This window comes from Drosophila guanche, unplaced genomic scaffold (genome assembly GCF_900245975.1).
Source record: "Drosophila guanche unplaced genomic scaffold, DGUA_6, whole genome shotgun sequence".
Classification (NCBI taxonomy): Eukaryota; Metazoa; Arthropoda; class Insecta; order Diptera; family Drosophilidae; genus Drosophila; species Drosophila guanche.
Window position 1 is genome coordinate 3,664,676 of NW_022995746.1, and position 17,481 is coordinate 3,682,156.

General features: G+C 41.6%; 3 protein-coding genes and 2 non-coding genes across 6 annotated transcripts in view; 2 read left to right on the plus strand and 3 right to left on the minus strand.

Annotated features, from left to right (window-relative positions):
- Positions 1-13,693, plus strand: part of LOC117581743 (neural cell adhesion molecule 2) — a 28,090-nt gene extending 14,397 nt beyond the window's left edge. Inside the window, exons 2-8 of one of the 2 annotated variants that reach the window (XM_034269140.1) lie at positions 3,838-4,617; positions 8,138-8,356; positions 8,472-8,606; positions 9,123-9,254; positions 9,373-9,528; positions 12,375-12,863; positions 12,998-13,693. In XM_034269140.1, the coding sequence (XP_034125031.1) occupies positions 4,560-4,617; positions 8,138-8,356; positions 8,472-8,606; positions 9,123-9,254; positions 9,373-9,528; positions 12,375-12,863; positions 12,998-13,182 (1,374 nt within the window). In that variant the 5' untranslated portion in view covers positions 3,838-4,559 and the 3' untranslated portion in view covers positions 13,183-13,693. Of the gene's footprint in view, positions 1-3,714; positions 4,618-8,137; positions 8,357-8,471; positions 8,607-9,122; positions 9,255-9,372; positions 9,529-12,374; positions 12,864-12,997 lie in introns of those variants that run through there. The other variant, XM_034269141.1, reaches the window with a different exon arrangement.
- Positions 50-121, minus strand: Trnaq-cug. The gene has a single exon. It is a non-coding gene; the product is annotated as a tRNA-Gln (tRNA).
- Trnaq-cug lies at positions 443-514 on the minus strand. Its single transcript has one exon. It is a non-coding gene; the product is annotated as a tRNA-Gln (tRNA).
- LOC117581745 (neuropeptide-like 4) lies at positions 650-1,323 on the minus strand. The gene is made up of 2 exons (XM_034269142.1): positions 1,214-1,323; positions 650-1,017 (listed from the first exon to the last, which is right to left on the minus strand). The coding sequence occupies exons 1-2, from the start codon at positions 1,223-1,225 to the stop codon at positions 826-828; spliced, it is 204 nt and encodes a 67-aa protein (XP_034125033.1). The 5' UTR covers positions 1,226-1,323; the 3' UTR covers positions 650-825.
- LOC117581746 (neuropeptide-like 4) lies at positions 2,730-3,088 on the plus strand. Its single transcript, XM_034269143.1, has 2 exons — positions 2,730-2,820; positions 2,893-3,088. Exons 1-2 carry the CDS (start codon positions 2,809-2,811, stop codon positions 3,040-3,042), a joined length of 162 nt encoding a protein of 53 aa, XP_034125034.1. The 5' UTR covers positions 2,730-2,808; the 3' UTR covers positions 3,043-3,088.
- Positions 13,694-17,481: the final 3,788 nt, after the last annotated feature.

Genomic DNA, 17,481 nt, shown 5'->3' on the forward strand with positions numbered 1-17,481 from the left:
AAATCAAAATTAAGTTAAGAAAAAATTAAAATAAAAATTGTTGAAACTCAGGTTCCACCGAGATTTGAACTCGGATCGCAGGATTCAGAGTCCTGAGTGCTAACCATTACACCATGGAACCGCTTGACAGCCGGTGGACAGAACTAATAAACGTACATCATAGAGCACATATATAATGCTGAGTTTGTAATTTACGACATTGATTTTTGTGTTTTTCATTAAATAGAGAAATTAAACAAAAGTGATTAAAAATACACATCGTTAAAACGACAAATGTTACATTTGTGAATGTGAATTGGAAGTGAATTCATTGGAATAAAATGAATTGGTTAGCCAGTAAGAAACGAAAACAAATAGAAATAAACAAGAATGATTTGTTAAATAAAGACGAAAGTCACAAAATAATCAAATCAATAATAAATCAAATCAAAAAAAGCATCCAAGGTTCCACCGAGATTTGAACTCGGATCGCAGGATTCAGAGTCCTGAGTGCTAACCATTACACCATGGAACCGTTTGCGATGCTGTCGTCCAAACTGATTCAGACTTTTCACTGGGCCTCACTTTTTGTTACTTCTGCACGCAGACAAAAGAAGAAGCACGATGCCAACAAAACTAAACTGTCATCAAAAATCAATATTTCTGTACATTACTCTTGCAACATTTTTATTTGTTCATTTTTTTGTGCGCTTTTTTGAGAAGCTTTTATGACTATAGAGAAAAACTTAATTAGCTCAAATTCCAAAGTCCATTATCATGTCCATTATCACGTCCATTTGTGCGGGTGTTTGTTAACCATCCAATCCACGGGTTAAGTCTCAGCACTTAACCATAGTACGAGTAGGGAGAGGCAGCATAATAGCCGCCGGAATAGGCGTAGGGACTGGCTCCGTAGTAGAACTGGGGTGCGGGCTCAGGACTGGCAACGGGGATGGGTGCTGGGGCAGCGCGTGGCAGTGGTGCAGGAGCAGGCACGGCCAGGGCAGCGGCAAAGAGGGCGGCGAAAACAACGACCAACTGGGGTGGGGGATGGATTATAAATAGATGAGAATTAGGATTCATGAATTATGAATCAGTCAGAGTTTATGTGTGAAAAGGAGTTTGAACTTTGAAGAGTGATTCACTGAATTTAAGGAGAAGGTTCGAGTTAGCTTCAGTCTTTAGTTCTGAAGTCCTTTCCTGAGGATGGGTCCTCATCCGTTCTATAACTCACCAGCTTGAACATTTTGCTTGAATTGATTTTTTGTCTGGTTTCTGATGCTACTGAAGCGATTGCACTTTGTGATTTGATGCTGTTGACGCCCACGCCGGGGTCTTATATACTCGTAGTTCTCTTCCAGTCCAAATTTGTCACACTCATGACTTATTTATGATGTCGCACTTCTGGAGGCACTCTTTGGGATTTATGGCCATTTCTGTTTTGCTCACATCATTCCGCAATAGTTTTCGTTTTCGTTAACGTTCTTTATTTGTATTTTGGATCTATTTTGATAGTGTTTGACAGGCGAGTACAAAAATTTCCCTTCGCATTCTAATGACTTCTTATTCTTTGCCAATCTGCGCTGATGGAATCACTCTCGGTTATAGAACTGGCCCGGCCTTCAAGGTGACGCGCATTTCAGCCCAGTGAGACAGTAGAATTTTGCGAGCTACGCTCAGTGCATTTTAATTGGGGATTTCTTGTCCCCACTTTTGCCTTCCACTCAAGTGATTAATGATCTGTAGACATTGTCGTGTATTTGGGCACTGAAATTCAATTACTTAGATCAATTGCGCAGAAATATTGCAGGTGAAATTAGAAATCAACAAAATATTTATTGACAAAGAATGGAATTATATTTAAAGAGATTTCAGCTATCATAATTTTTACTCTTCCATAAAGTTTGTCAGATAGTGGCATGTATAGCTCTGGGCTACGGTGGACTTTTACTTGGAATATAATCGAATAATATATTGAGTAGATCTCTAGTTTAGGTCGCTGTGCACTTTCTGTCTGAAGATAAATCAAAACAAATTTGAATGCATTTTTCTAAGATTTTTAAGTTTCTTTGATTGTGTTAAAATTTGTTTTTTTAGGTACGTTTTTGTAATTAGGGGTATTAGCTTTTTGGCTCTTATGTATTTGCATCATGTTACGTTCTGTTTGTGATGCCAAAACAAATCCTCTTATGTCATCCGCCAGCAAGCGCCCAAAGTGTATCCATGAAAACTGTCACATCATGTGTTTTTCTACTCCCAAATGGAACGAAAGCAACCAAAACAAAGCCAAATGTTTGCCCCAGGCAATAAGCAAAAACAAAAAATTCAAAAAAAGTTTCAAAAACAGAGAGTGAATTTGCGAAAAAAAGAGCGACAAACTTTGGAGCACGGCGGTTGGAAGTGGAGAGGAATTGAGTGGAGTAGGATGTCAGCTACTGCTGCTGTTGCTGCTGCTGCTGATGATGATGATGATGATGGTGACGATGTCGTCAGTAGAGTAGTAGTGGGCAAACAGATTAAGAAACAATAATGTTCTTTGTGTTCGCATTTGGCAGGCATTAGGAAGCCCGAACGCGTTAAACTCGATAATGAGCCATCAACTTGGCCAACGAATGCAAATGGAATATCAAAATGAGGGAGCGAACGAGTCTCCCGTTGCAGTCAGCACTGATGACAGCAGCCCAATACAATAAAGCTGCTTAGACTGCCTCCCCTCGTACCCCTATCTTTCAGAAATGTTTGTTATTCGAATATAAAAGGCTGCAATCGAGCAAACATCGAGTGCAGTTCGATTCTGTTTGTCAAGTCGTAGCATTAACTCTTTTCATCATGCTGAAGCTGGTGAGTGCTTGCCACAGGAAGGCATCTATCCCTGCCCCTTTAATGCCTGAGTGTTTCCCTTATATTCCTCAGGTATTCCTGTTGCTCGCCGCTCTGCTGGCTGTTGTCCTGGCTGTGCCTGCCCCAGCTCCGGGCCCCAATCCGGCACCAGTGCCCCAGTTTGTCTACTCCTCTGGCTATCCCGCTGTGGGCTATGCCTCGCCCTATGTCTACTATGGTTGATGTCAACGATTCCCGATTTAATGAATAAAAAGCTTTTGCAACAGAATTTACAAGAGTTGTGCTAAGGCACCTTTGCCTGGGAAGATAATCCAAAAACGATGCAGGAAAATGCGAGAAGTTACAACGAGTTATTGCTGAAGGAATCAATTTTGTTCGAAAGCAAAGCTGAAACTTAAGTTAACTTTCGGTCTTTGATGTAGAGTTTCTGTTCGAAGTTATATGCTTTTTCTTTTCTACTTTATGGCTGCCCAAACTTGGTTTTTGTTATAATTTACATGAAGCATTCCTTTAAAATCGACCATAGAAAAGGGAGCCATAAAACAGAACTGTTCTACAGCTCAACTTGGGTCTGTTTCACCAAAGTAGAACAATAATTTGAAAAGTTTTCATACCAAAGCTCTCCTCTATCCTGTATAGTAAATCAATGAGCTTCGACCCCTTACTGAACAGGAGACTTTCCACCCCACAAATAATTTTACCCCTGCATTAGCCTCTGGCAACATTTCGAACTACATTATGTGTCTAAACATCCTGCACTCCTGCAACAATGTTTAGCACCTCGAGGACGAAACAACATTGCGATTGCCACGAAGTTGCGTGCTGGAAGAAGTTTTCCCTTTTCGGCCGACATCCTGGCGTTACGCCAAAAGGATGCCCGACAGGAGACACGATGACTTCAGTGTATTTTCTGATTTCGCAACGATTCGAACGTGAACGCGGCTGAAATAGAGGAAATTGAGAGGCCACAAAAGGAGTCACGTCACCCGCTCGCGTCAACTTCGTTGAGATCCCGAGTCCTGTGCCATCCTGTCGGGCAGAATCCTCCATGCGAATGCAGTTTCAGTCGATTACCGTCGCTCGCCTGCAATGGATCGCCTGAATGCCCAGCGACAAGGCCACAGCCTTGCACGACAACCGTTAGCCAAGTAGAGCGCGAGAATTTGAGCGTGGCAAAGTCGCAGGATATGTTGGCGGAAATGTTAACCACCGGCTCCTCACCGCGTGCTCTGCCCAGCTCTCTGAATCCAAGTGTTTCCTCAAGTGTCAGTGCCTAAGAAAAAGATATATAAACGGAAGCAAAAAAAAAGAACCGCAAAACAACAAAAAAAGCAGCAACAATTGTAAAGCGAAGGTTGATGTTGGCCATTGGCCATGCCCATGTCCATGAGGCAGATGATGTCATGCCATTGCCTTGGCCATTGTCCTGGCCAAAGTGAAAGTGTTGTTGTTGCTGCTGTTGCCGCTTATCCGGCCACGACACATGACACATGAGAGTCGTGCCAGCCAGTCATGTGCCATTATCCCGCAAGTGAACAGCCTCATAATTAACTGCCAAGGTTTCCCAAACGAAGGATAAAATCGCCACGAAAATCCAAGTGAAGTAAACTTCTAGGAATCTAGAGTAAAAAACGATTTCAGTGAAATTAGCCATTTACCATTAACCATTAACCATTAAGGATTAAGGATTATAACGAAGTAAAGGATAACCCACTGCTGGCAGAGAACCACTTGGAACTATGGATACTTTGTTCGCCGTCTGCTCGCTGCTGCTGCTGCTGCTCCTCTCACAGAATGGTAGGATAATCTCAGATCATCTTCAGCTGCCCCCACTCCCTGTTACATGCTACATCCTTGAAAGAAAAGGCTTCTACACTGTGGCTTAGCCAAGTCACAAAAGTACTCGTAACTCTTGCTTCTGTGCCTGAAAGTTTCTCTTTGCACAAAAGAATATTTTTTTCGCTCTTTGTTAGTTTGTTTTCATAAATGAAATGAATGCCAAATGAGCTCATAACTTTTGCTTTTGGCCATGTTAATTTTGGCCCTACTTTTGGCTGCTGCTTGTGGGTGGCCTTGCGGGGCGGTTTCCTTTGATGAGGCTTTAATGATATCGGATAAGAGTTTACGATGCCAGCAATGGCGATGAAAAGTAGGCCACAAAGGTGATCATAAAGAGTACTACAAATAAATGTAACAAAATAGCTACAAATAAACTCACATTTGATTTTTTATTTCACTGATTTGTTGATATTTTTCCTTCATTTTGCGTTGTATACTTTTTAGTGTGAAATGTTCAGCCAACTAAGAGAAATGTTTGCTTCCCTTGCGTCTCCCTGTCGCACTTTCAAATCTCTCTGCTCGTGTTCAAATCTAGTGGAATTAAGCACTCGGAGAGAAACCTTTCCTTCTTTATGGGCTTTTTGCTGTGGCAAACTTGTGTTGTCGCTGCCAAAAAGGAATATTTTGTTTGTTGTTTGCGGACTAACGCAAATGTGGCAGCAAGATATTACACATACGCTCCGTGCATCGCCTAAAAGTATGGCAAGTAACATTTTAGACGTGAGTGATACTAAGCAACCCATGTGTGCGGCAAGATGGTGCGTGTTGGGGCAACCTTAACCCAAATTAGCCCATGGCCATAAGGCCCCCTTGAAGATGAAACGCAAAAAGATGCCAAAAGATGGCCAAGATGTGGGAATTCATTAGGCCAAAGGGAACACAGCCAAATGCGGGGATGGGCAAATATAAAAGAAAGAAAGAGGAAAGGGTAGGCGCCAGCAGATCGGGTCAAGTGTGGGTAAGTAGATGTTGGAGCTGTGAGTACCCATCTCAAGTCACTTGACAAGCTTTGAAATGTTGGCAACCAAGAAAAGAGAACAAGTGTGACTCAAAGTAAAGACGTTGTATGTGGGACACGAATATTTATAGAAATTGGATAGAAATGTTAGATAAGACAGGGTAGGACTCCAATCTAGATAGAATCCCAGTCAGAGGCACGACAGTTGCCATCCATTTGATTCCAGCAGAAATGGAAGCAAGTTTTCCTGAATGCTGATTTAAATGCAATTTTAAAGACCATTTTATGGAGAGGTAAAATAAAACTACCAAGCAGTAGCGAATTGCTGCTGCATTTCACTTACATTTACAGCAAAATGCTACAATATTGGATTCAATATTAAATCGCATAAAAAATATGCTGACGCAGAACAAATTGAGTTGCCATTGTAAGGACATTACCGCTCAGTAAGCAACTCCTCCTGCAGCTCAAGCTCTCCCTGCGCCCTTCAGCTCTCAGCTACTTACAGGTTGATTGATATGCAGCACACACAGGCGCCCCAGCCTTAACAATCGAATTGCAGAAATTGTACCTCCGCATGTGCATGTGCGGATATACACATAAATATCCAATTGTATATACGTATATTTTTGATGTTTCGTGTGCGTATTGCTTACCAAATTTGAAAACGGCAAATTTGAATTTTTATTGGATTTAGTTGAACATTTTCCACCCACCTACGTACGTAGCGTAGTACTGTGCCACTCACATAAAATATTATTAAATTCAATTTGATGGATTTGCTGCTCTGCTCCCACTCTCCTGTTCTTTGAGTCGGGTCTGGGATGGGCGGCGATTGGATGAGGCTTATCGATTCAACTGACAAAAGCGCAAAATAATATTAGATAAAATGTTCAAAAGCAATTGGCTAAAGTTTCTGATGGAGCATCGTTTAAATATTTTTCAAATTTAATTGTATTTCGTTTGGAAACTATGTGTGTGTGTGCGTATTGCCTTAAACAAAATTCCTATAAAATCATAAAACTTCTGTGTGCATATTTTTCAATAATCAAATGGGCATATCTTAATTATTAAAATATCTAACTGTTTTTGCCATACCAACTTTATGTTATGCAAAATTCAACCAGAATTTCATGGAAAACTTTTGGCTTGAATAAATCATGGACTAAACCAACCTGCAGATTGAATAACAACTAAAATGTGTGCTCGTCTCCCCTCTGCTGCCATTGTATTCGATTACCAATAATTATTTTAGTCAGCTATCAGAAACACTCAGCAACAAACAAATATGCTAAATAAAACATAAATAAAATGAAAGCAAACAAAGGAATAACTTTTCCTTTTCATTTTTGCAAATAGTTTTGGATATTTATTTTGAATTTTGTCTGCACCGAAAGACCGCTGAAATTGTTTGTTGGAAATGTTAGTCAGTGCCAGCACCGCCAAAGAGGCGGGGAATGAGGAGGATGGCCATACAAAATAGGAACAAAACTCGCGTGTTGCGAAATTCAGGAATGCGTCCCTTTGGGGCTAACAAAATAAAAGAAAAATGATGAAATAGTCTACTGAAAAGTATTACCTAGAAATGTGTAGCTAATTTATTGCGCTGCTCCTAAAAATTACTCGGAAAATGGATGAATATTTTCTATTTTTTATTTCACTGGCGATGTGAATAGATAATTGAATTAAAAATAAAATCAGCTTTGGCGGAAAATTAAGTTTAGTTTTTATGATGGCAAATTTGTCTTTCTTTGCGTTGCCAGAATCTGTTCATTGTCGCAGCATACTTTCCCAGTGTATTTGACATGCAAATAGGCAATAAACAACATTTAATCAATGCAAATGGAACACAACTTAAAACCATTTTTTGGTGCACATTTTCGTTTCTATTGCAAGCACTTTTTCCTTTCCCTTCCATTCATACAATTTGCGAAATTCCATCCAATTAAATTGAATTAATTTTTGTGTAATTCGCTCCATGACTGGCTGCACAGTATCCTATTCTTGATACACCATCAATTCAAACGTTCTTTGATAGTTTTTTCTTTATTTTGCTAATTCACTTTTTAATTTAGAACAAAATCTGGAAATCAACTGAAAAGAACAAGAAATGAAAACTGCAGCAAAGAAATTTATATTAAAAATTCAACACAAAGTTGAGCGCTGCTGAGAGTGGGGTTGAGTGAGGGGTTAATCAGATGCCAAGAATACTGCACAAGGAATATACTCGTGGATCTCTATGCACTCAATTGCGGAGGCGAATGCAAAAGCTAATTAAATTCAGTAAAATAAAAGAAAAAGCAATAAAGAACTGTGAGAAATGAAATAAAAAAAAACACTGCCTGTCCATATAAATTATGATTATTTTTTATGAGCAGGCGTTGGAGTTAGGGAACCATTTCTTTGACCCTGCCTGACAGACTCTCCCCCTTGGCCAAGCCATCCAAACTTTTAGCTCTGCAGAAAGTGATAAATTGAATGCAAAAATGTTCGCTTTTTTCCCCTTTACTGCAACTGCAGCTGCAATCCTTGGACAGCGGGAAGGCAACACCTCTCCCGCCTCGTCCTCGCCACCGTTGAGACTGCAGCCATCGACGCCATCAATAACGCATTTTGTAAATGACTCCTTCATCATCTTCTGCCAGACAGTACAAAAGGATATCGACACCAAGTGGCGTGATCCACGCGGCCAGACCCGTGAGAACACCAAGGGCCGAGTGCACATCGAAAAGAAAACGGGTAAGTCGGGACGGACTCACCCCCACCACCAACCACTCAGTGGACACTGTATCCACTGGTTGTCGGTGTGGTTCATAATGTCTGGACTATGCATTCCACTTCCATCTTTCTGTAGGTCTTCTGGCTTTGGTCTTTGAGCACATCTCGCTGGACGACAGGGGCAACTGGACCTGCGAGGTGACTGGCAACCAGAATCGGAATGTGAATACCGAGCGAGAGTTCTTTTCCTCCTTTGAACTTCTCGTTAATCGTAAGTTGGCTTCAGATTTGTGTGCCATAAAAACTGCTGCAGGACCAGTTTACATGGAAAGTCTTTGAGTTGAATTTTTGAACAAACAAATAAAAATGAAATGCAAGTTCCGAAAAACAGATAAAACACATCTCTGTGGCAGTCAAGTCCCATAGCCTCTAGCATGGCTAAAACCAGACTGACTTAACTCGTGAATGTTTCTTTAGAGGCAGTTATACAATAGTTACAATATTTAGACTGGAAAAACATCTTCTGATAATAAACTCAATATAGAAAGCAGTGCACCCCGTTCGATCTCCATTTGAAATCTCTTCCCAACTGATTGAACCCGTGAAAGTTTCTGTAAACTTTGCCAATCAAAAAAGAAACCATGTAAACAGCAAAGAAACCAAAGTATCCCCCCACACATGAATGTGTGTCCATATGTAAAGGATACTTTAGAGCAGGATCATGATGACCGTTGTACAATATTTACTCCGTAATGTGACCGATGATGTATTTCCTTCTTCTCCCTAGAGAAAATCTCATTTGGCAAAACGGAACAAGTGCAGTCAGTGCGGGAAGGACGCGATGNGATGGTCAATTGCTTTGTGGAGGGCATGCCAGCACCGGAAGTCTCTTGGCTCTACAATGGCGAATACATAAACAGTTAGTACCCCCCCCCTCCCCCCCCCCCCCCCCACCGTCACGTGGCATGCCAAACTTGTTAACTATGCAACTATTTCTCTATCTTTTTTGTATATTTTGTTGTTGTTGTTGTTCATAGCAGCTGTAAACTCGTCGAAGCACAATCGCCTGTCGAACGGTCTGTACATCAGGAATGTCAGCCAGGCGGATGCCGGGGAGTATACGTGTCGTGCCATGCGTATAACACCAACTTTTTCGGATTCCGATCAAATAACGATATTGCTAAGGATACAGCGTAAGTACAATGAGAAAACGCGGGGGATACGCCACCCATGTCCCTGTTTCTCGTCCTGTTATTATTTTTTGGTAAGCTCAGATTGCAGCACACACACACAGTTGCATCTCCTGTTGCTGGTAGCATGCCACGCAGCATTTTTGCTACGTGCCACACTTGATAATATTTAATCTAGAATCTATTTTGTACCCCCCACTTGTTGGCAATTGCATTTCCCATCCAACATCCCCTCCCACTGCGTGGACTCACTCTCTCTTTTTCTGGGTCTTCCCTTTGAAAGCTGAAAATTGAGCTTAGACTTTGCAACAAAATCTTTTGCTGATAGCAGCTTAAAGTTATTTAAGCTGCAGTTCCCCCCCGTGGCATCCTGAATCCCTTTTCTTTGCCTCTGGGGAGTGGACCATGCTTCGTTGGCCATAATGAGATTTCAAGCTGCTGCTGCTGCTGCTGCTGAGACCCTCACTTCTTAGAGATAGATACAGGGAGAGAGTAGCAAGTACAGGCAGCAACTTCCGCTTGCCAGGGTCAAGTGGCAGCCAGTAGCAGGAAAGTGCAAATTATTGATGCAAATTTTCTAATGAACATATTACTTGGATGCTGTCCATAATTGGCTTTGTAGGGAATGACTTTTCAGCTACACAGTGAAGTGTGTGAAATTGAGATTATATAACGCAGGGAAAGAGGTAATTAAAGGAATGGATTGCATGTAGAGAGGGAGAATGAGAGTGTAAACAGGAAAAGTAAATCCCAAGCTATCGTTCTTTATGCCTTGTTGAACATTTTCGCATTAATCAAGTGAAAATAAAGCAAATCAAAAGGGGTACAGCGATTACTCAAACATGGGAAAACATAGTTTGTGCATTCGTACCCAATAAATTCTTACAAAAAGAACACTCTCCCGAGACTCATTAATATTGCTGACACAGCCAGGGAGCAGGAGCAGCAGCAGTAGCCCAATCCAATGTACCCCCATCGATACCGAAACATATGTATGACTTCATAAACAAACCAACACTAAGGCAAGCCAAATAGAAGCTCGGTCAACTCCCTACTCCACTCCACTCTACTCCATCCGGGTGGACTTGAGTTAACACTCCCCAGTGCCCCAATACACATGCCCATACCCCGGATTCTGCCCAAAAATTCCCTCTCCAATTGAGTTGCCGTCACAATTTTACTAATGACTGCAAAACGAAGGTTTGCACAAGCCAACAGCAGCAGCACCAACACAACCATCCAAATAGGGAAAAAGTGGGCCAGCACGGTCCTCAGTTGGCAGCAGCTCCCACGAATCGGTGCAGTGTGGCCAGCTGGCACTGAAAAGTAAACACCAAAGGAACGGAAACCGAAACTAATTTGCAGCCCACTAGCTACAGGAATGTATGGAGAGAGGTGGCGAAGGAGGCGGCAGGGCAGAGTAGGAGCCCCAAACCGAAGTAGCGGTGGGTGCAGTGGAGGAGATGGAGAAGGAACAGGAAAAGTTACAGATGAAATGCTGCAATATATAGGTTTGCATTTCCTCAGCAATAAACTTCAATGAGCCGCAGTGGCGACGACGGCAACGACAAGGACGAAAAGGACGACGACGAAATGCTAAAATGTGCTATTAGTTTACGCTTCAATGGAGCAGCGGGCTTAGGGTGGAGGTGTCCCCAGAGGTTTCCAGGGTATCGCAATATGTACGTACAGTGGTGTAAATATTGAGAGGGAGCTCAATAAATGTATGGGTATGTCAATGCACAGGGGGTCTTATTAGCTTTGAGTATGCACTGGTATTATGTTTGTCCACTGAAACATGTTCATGCACTTTAAAACTACATAGAATGCTCCACTAAAGAAACATTCAAAAGCTATCCTAATTTCTTGACCACCACTGTCTTGTCTTCAATTGCCATTTACAAAGTACCGCTTATCCCTTATCTGCAAAGTGTCACGCCGGCCACTGCCAGCCGGACGTTTACGAATGCAATGCCAAAGAATGCCAGCAAAGCCGACTGCCAAGAAACTACAACAGTAGGAGTAGGAAAGAAAGCGTGAGAGTGGAAGTTGAGAGAGAGAGAGAGAGAGAGAGCGTGGGAACCGAGAGAGAGAAAGATGCAAGTGCTGCTCTGCTGCTTTGCATCGATTCTTGATGCTGTTAGCTCTGCTGCTTTCATTCTTGCTCTCGCTCTGGCTCAAGGTCGAGAATGTCGTCGCTTGTTTGTTCTTGTTTTCAGCAGCAGTGTAAAAAGAAAACGAGAGAAGCCGTGTTAATGCTACTTCAATGTAATTATGCAAGGTGCAATATAAGAGAGTGGAGAACTGTTTGGATATTCTTTTCACGCTCTCTTTGGCCGCACACAGACAATACGCGACTGACACCAAATTTGCTAATATCGTGAGAGCGCTCGAAGAAAATGACTTACCTTGTTTAAGTAGAGCTTGGTTATATTATTTTGATTGTTTTAGGAGACAAAAAGCGTCGGATTACTATTGGAAATTTAAATAATTTAAATGAATATAATAAGTATAAACTACACATTTTTCAACAACTCCTACTCCACTGTACTTTATGGGTTAACGGTTAACTAGATGCAGAGCACAAATAAAATAAAAGCAAAAAAAAAGCACTGTAACTGATGTGCCATGTGCGGTGTCAGTGAGGTCTCATTGGGGGATTTAAGCAGAGACAACGACAAAGTGCACCAGCTCTGCACCTACTCCCTATCTATTCCGCTTCGCCCTCCATTTCTGTGTGTGTGTGCAGCAATGTGCAAACGAAACCAGGCCGTAGCACCCCTCCCACTCCATCAGCGAAGCTTAGGACTTACAGCAGCTGTGACTCATCTCTCTTTGCATCTTTACAGATAAGCCCCACTGGTTCTATAACGAGACGCTGCCCATGCAGTACGCGTATGTGGGCGGCGCTGTCAATCTCAGCTGCGACGCCATGGGCGAGCCGCCGCCATCATTCACCTGGCTGCACAACGGCAAAGGCATTCTGGGCTTCAATCATCGCATTTTCGTCGCCGACTATGGGGCCACGTTGCAGCTGAACGTCCGGAATGACAGTCAATTTGGGGACTATAAATGCAAGGTGGCCAATCCGCTGGGCAGCCTGGAGCGTGTGATCAAGCTGAGGCCGGGAGCCAAGCCCATGGGTCCCACACGCTTCCAGCTGAAACGCCTCTATGCGGATGCCTTCGAGCTTGACCTGCGCACGCCCCGCATGACCAATGTCTCCGATGAGATGCAGATCTTTGGCTACCGGGTGGCGTACATGAGCGAGAACGAGTTCAAGTTCAGCGCTGGAAATTGGAGCCATGCCAAACAGCGGGATTTCTCCTTCCATCGAGGTGAGTCCAGAGAAGGAGCGCAGGGAAATTCCTTGAATGGGGTACCCTTAAAATGGAAAGAACAAAATATAAACGAAACCCACTTTGAGCATTCAGTAACGTATCTTCTCTTTAAATTCAATCCCCTTTTGCAGGCCAGCGTTTCATTATATCGCATCTGGAGGGGAACACAACGTATCTGATGCGCGCTGCCTCCCGAAATCTGGCCGGACTCAGTGACTGGAGTGGCGTGAAGATCTTTGCCACTGCCGGCGGTCGCAGCTGGTATCCGTCTCTGTATCCGGTCTACGCACTCATCCTTGCTTTGATTTATGCATAGAGCTTGTACCAGTCCCCTGCACCCTGTACCCTGTACCCTGTCCCCATTTCCAAATCCCACCCCCAATCTTGTTATCGTTGCTGCTGAGTTCTCTATTATTTTTGTATCTTCTGTGATAGAACTTTGTGTGTGCAATTCACTTAAACCTAAACCTAAAAACCCCAAAAATCGAGAGAAGTACGAAGAATTATTAAAGAAATGCTTTTTGTGCTATATAACAAAAATATAGAGAATATGTTACGCCTATTGCCAATTTTTGCTGCCAACTTTCCATTCATCAAACACATTTTTTGTACGTTTTTTAAACAAACACAAACCGATTATATTAACGATAGAAAGAGGGAGGCAGAAAGCGATGTTTATGGAGAGGCGAATCCTTACGATACATACAATACATATGCATTGTCACTCTACCTTATAGTTAAATATGAAAATGCCCAACTCTACATAAATGTTGTTCAAGCTAAAACTAAACCGATAAAACTATGTAAACCGAAACAAAAAACAAAACTACAACTTTGATGAATTTTACAAAAACCAACCAAAAGAATGAATGTCCAAATTATTGATACAAAAAAACAAAGAACATAAAAAACCAAAGCAAATCAATACAAGAAAATGGATTCAAATTAGCTTAATTGAGATGGAAAAAAAAACTAGAAAGAGTTGCGAAAAATGACGAAGAAAAGAATCCCAAAATGAAATGTTTAGCTGTTAAGCTGTGCGTCTGAGTAATATGAGAATAAATTCAACTGAATGTGTATGAAAATGACTTTGATGGGTGTCTTCGGGTAGCATTAAAGTTCAATGATTGGTAAGACATTTTGGGCAACATGACAAAATAAGATGGCAATGTGTGTTGAAGTATCTAAGGAACTTCAATCTTAATCAAAAATATTTCCACGAAAATATTGTATTATCTTCTATGATTTTTTATGTTTACCAAAACTTGTGCCAATAAGTATTCCTTGAAGGGAACCAAACTTTCCCCGCATTCTATAAATTTCACTTTTCCCCAAGGTGTCCTCAGATGATTATCTAGTGTCCCCCTGCTTTGACAGACATTTGCCATCAAAATGTTTATCATATTCATTAGTGAAAATCTCGTAGCATTTTCAGGCCATAAACATTAAGGAAAAGTCCCACCATCCCGTACAAACCTTGAACATTATAGCAGGCTCATTGCTTATGCGAGGCAAGCACCCAATTACACGGAAGTTCCTGGAAGTCCCTCTCCCCTTGGGCTTACCCCCTTTTCGACAGTAACAAAAAAAAAAAAAAAAAAAAAACAGCCGGCAGAGCAGCATAATAAACTAACTCATAAAAGTCAATAAACTGTCAAATGGCAAAGCATTTACATCACTTAAGCATAAATCTCTGACTCGGATGACTCCCCAACAGGAACTCACATGAATGGGCATTCCAGGATGCAGAGGAGGGGAAAGGCAGCCATTTACATAAGCCCACAGATTCAGCCAGGCTATAAATGATCATTAACGCAATCGGCCGTAATAACTTATTGTATTTTATTTAACTTTTATTTCCGCCTGAGTTTTTTTTCCTCCTTCCTCTCTCTCTCTGTCTCTCACGCTGCTGTGGAAGCGTAAAAGATGGAAAATTGTTACGGGTCAATGCGAATCCGGCCGCAGACGTGACAACGTGAAACAAAAATAAGCAAATTATGGCTCACAAATAAATACAATTCATTCCGTTTGCACACAAGTATTGGGCTTTCTTTGTGTGTGTGCGTGTGTGTGTGTGTGTGTGTGAATTCATTGCGTAACTGCGTATGCCCAGGCCACGCCCATACTGCACCGTAGCAGATTATTAATATTCGAACAATTTATTGGCAATTTTCAGGTCTGCTTTAAGATTGATAAGCAGGTTTCATTTGCGGTTTCTAGGGACATAATTGGGTAGCCAAGAACCACATTTTGTAGAGAACACTGACGGAATCCTCCAAGCACTATCTAGGAAGGTTTTGAATTCTGTTCAATACTTTGAGCTCCTTACCAATTACCCTTATTCAGCCTTAAGCCACCATCAAACAAAGAAGACTTTAATATCAGCAAAAGAAGAAAAGACTGCAACATTTTCGCCCACAATAAAATGGTATATGAAATTAATCTGCTGCCGCAACAATCACTTAAAAGCTGATATTTACACCTGGCCCACAAGCTGCCAGCTGCCCCCTGCTGTGCAGCACCCGCATGCCCATTAAGCAAATAAGTTAACCCACCGATCAAAGTCAGCATCGAAAGGCAAAAGATGTCAGCCTCTGTTTCCGTTTCCGCTTCGTGTTGCAGTTGCAGTTGCAGTTGCAATTGGCGTGGCAATCTTTCATTATTTATGATTATTTTTACTTCCACAAGCTCGTCTTTTCCTGTGGCAATTAATGTCGATTTTTTATGGTATAAAATATATCCGTGTATGAGTGGAAAATAAGGGTGGTGCCGTATTGGTTTGTGTGGGTATAAAATCAGTAAACAGTATTACCTGGCCATCAGTGGCGGAAGGTTTTACTCGAGACCAACAACGAGCTCATTTCACCTCCTATACATATGTACATATCTCTGTGCTGTGTCCGTAATCGTTTCGGTTTATTTTAATTAAAATTTACAATTAATACTTAATGAGTCGGGCGAGTGACATCAGCGGCAGAAACTGCACCATGAGCATCAGCAGCAGAATCAGTAGAGCAGTGTGGCAGTGTGGCAGTGGCAGCATTACGTTGATGTGCATCAAATTGAATTTCCCCCCATATAAGATAGTCGTTCGCTCGCTCGCTCGCTCGTTTGTGTGTGTTGTGTGTCCTCTGTGTATGATAATTTTCCGAAAAGTAATTTCTACCCGCACAGACACACAACCCGCTAAAGGGCAGGTTTACAATACACAGATTGTATACAGTGAATCAATCAGCAAATGAGGCTGTAGACCCTAGATGGCAGTGAAACCATCTTTACTAATGGATCAACTTGTGTAAATTTAAAATCACTTAAGATGTGAAATATGCGCTCAAAATGAAGCTTAACAAATGTACCATAGATTGGCAATGAAAGATTTCTTAGCCAGCGGTTTCCTCACATCTTCATACGAAACTTCACTGTAATTCCACATACATTTATAGATTTTCTCACCATTTTCATTGTTTTGACTTTCTTCTTTCACTTCCTGCACACCGCCCGAATTCTTTCCATTGTTTCTTCTTTATAAATAATTGAAGGCTGTCAGGATGTTTAATTGATGAAATGGCAAATTGATGTTGCTCTGCCAGTGGCCAGAGCGCACTTAGTTCTTGGCATTCAAATGCAATGAGGTGAGAGTGTGAAATTCGTTGACATAACTATGCCGCACTCCCCGCGCCATCCCCGCTCACACATTATACAATATTTAAATCGATAGAAGTCAAACAAAATGGCAGATTGGCATACTAAATTATATAATTGCGAGGGAAAACTTGACTTAAATATGCATGTGATTGAAGCCCTGGTCAATTTGGGGCAGTTGTGGGTAGGGCAGGAGGTAGATTACTTTGTGCTTGACAGCTTTGATGGGAAATAGACAATTGGCGATGTATGTGGCCAAGGAATAGCTAGTTTATGTGAGAATAAAATATGACTTAAATTATTTAGAAATATTTAAATATTTTGTAAGCATTCGATGATAATTTGTTTGTTTATTTGTTTGCTAAACTGCAGACTAGGATTAGGACTACGGCGCAAATAATGTTTATTGGTCTTCAGGCTGAGTTGCTTATTGACTCTCCGCAGTGTGAGATATTTCGAATATTTTCCAAGATATTTTAGGAGTGAAATGTCTGGCATAATTTGTTTATCACTCATATTCGAGATTGGTTACTTAGCAGTTATTTAAGCCACTTACCTTTTACACAACTTTGTCGGCAAATCAAAGCCATGCTGCCACACATAAATTGTCCAAATAAGTTTGCTGCCACCAAATAATCCAATCCACACAGAGGCTCAGGGCAGAACTTTTCTAATTACCATTAGAGTGGTTGGTGGTTTGAGAGGGCTCGAAATATGTGGCTCTAACATTAATTAAAGGCCCATTGGCAGAGTTATGAACAAATCATTAAGCTGTTTGCCGATAGGTGTAATAAATGAATGCCGCCTGCCTGCATAGCATTATTATTTATGAGAGAAGTCCAACGTCCAATGTCTCTTGTGGCAGTGTGGCTGTGTGGCTGTGTGGCAGCCAGGCAGCAGGCAAATGAGTTCGAATGAGATAAATTTCAAATTGATTGCAATCCACGCCTCAATGGCTTAAGCTGTCATTTTG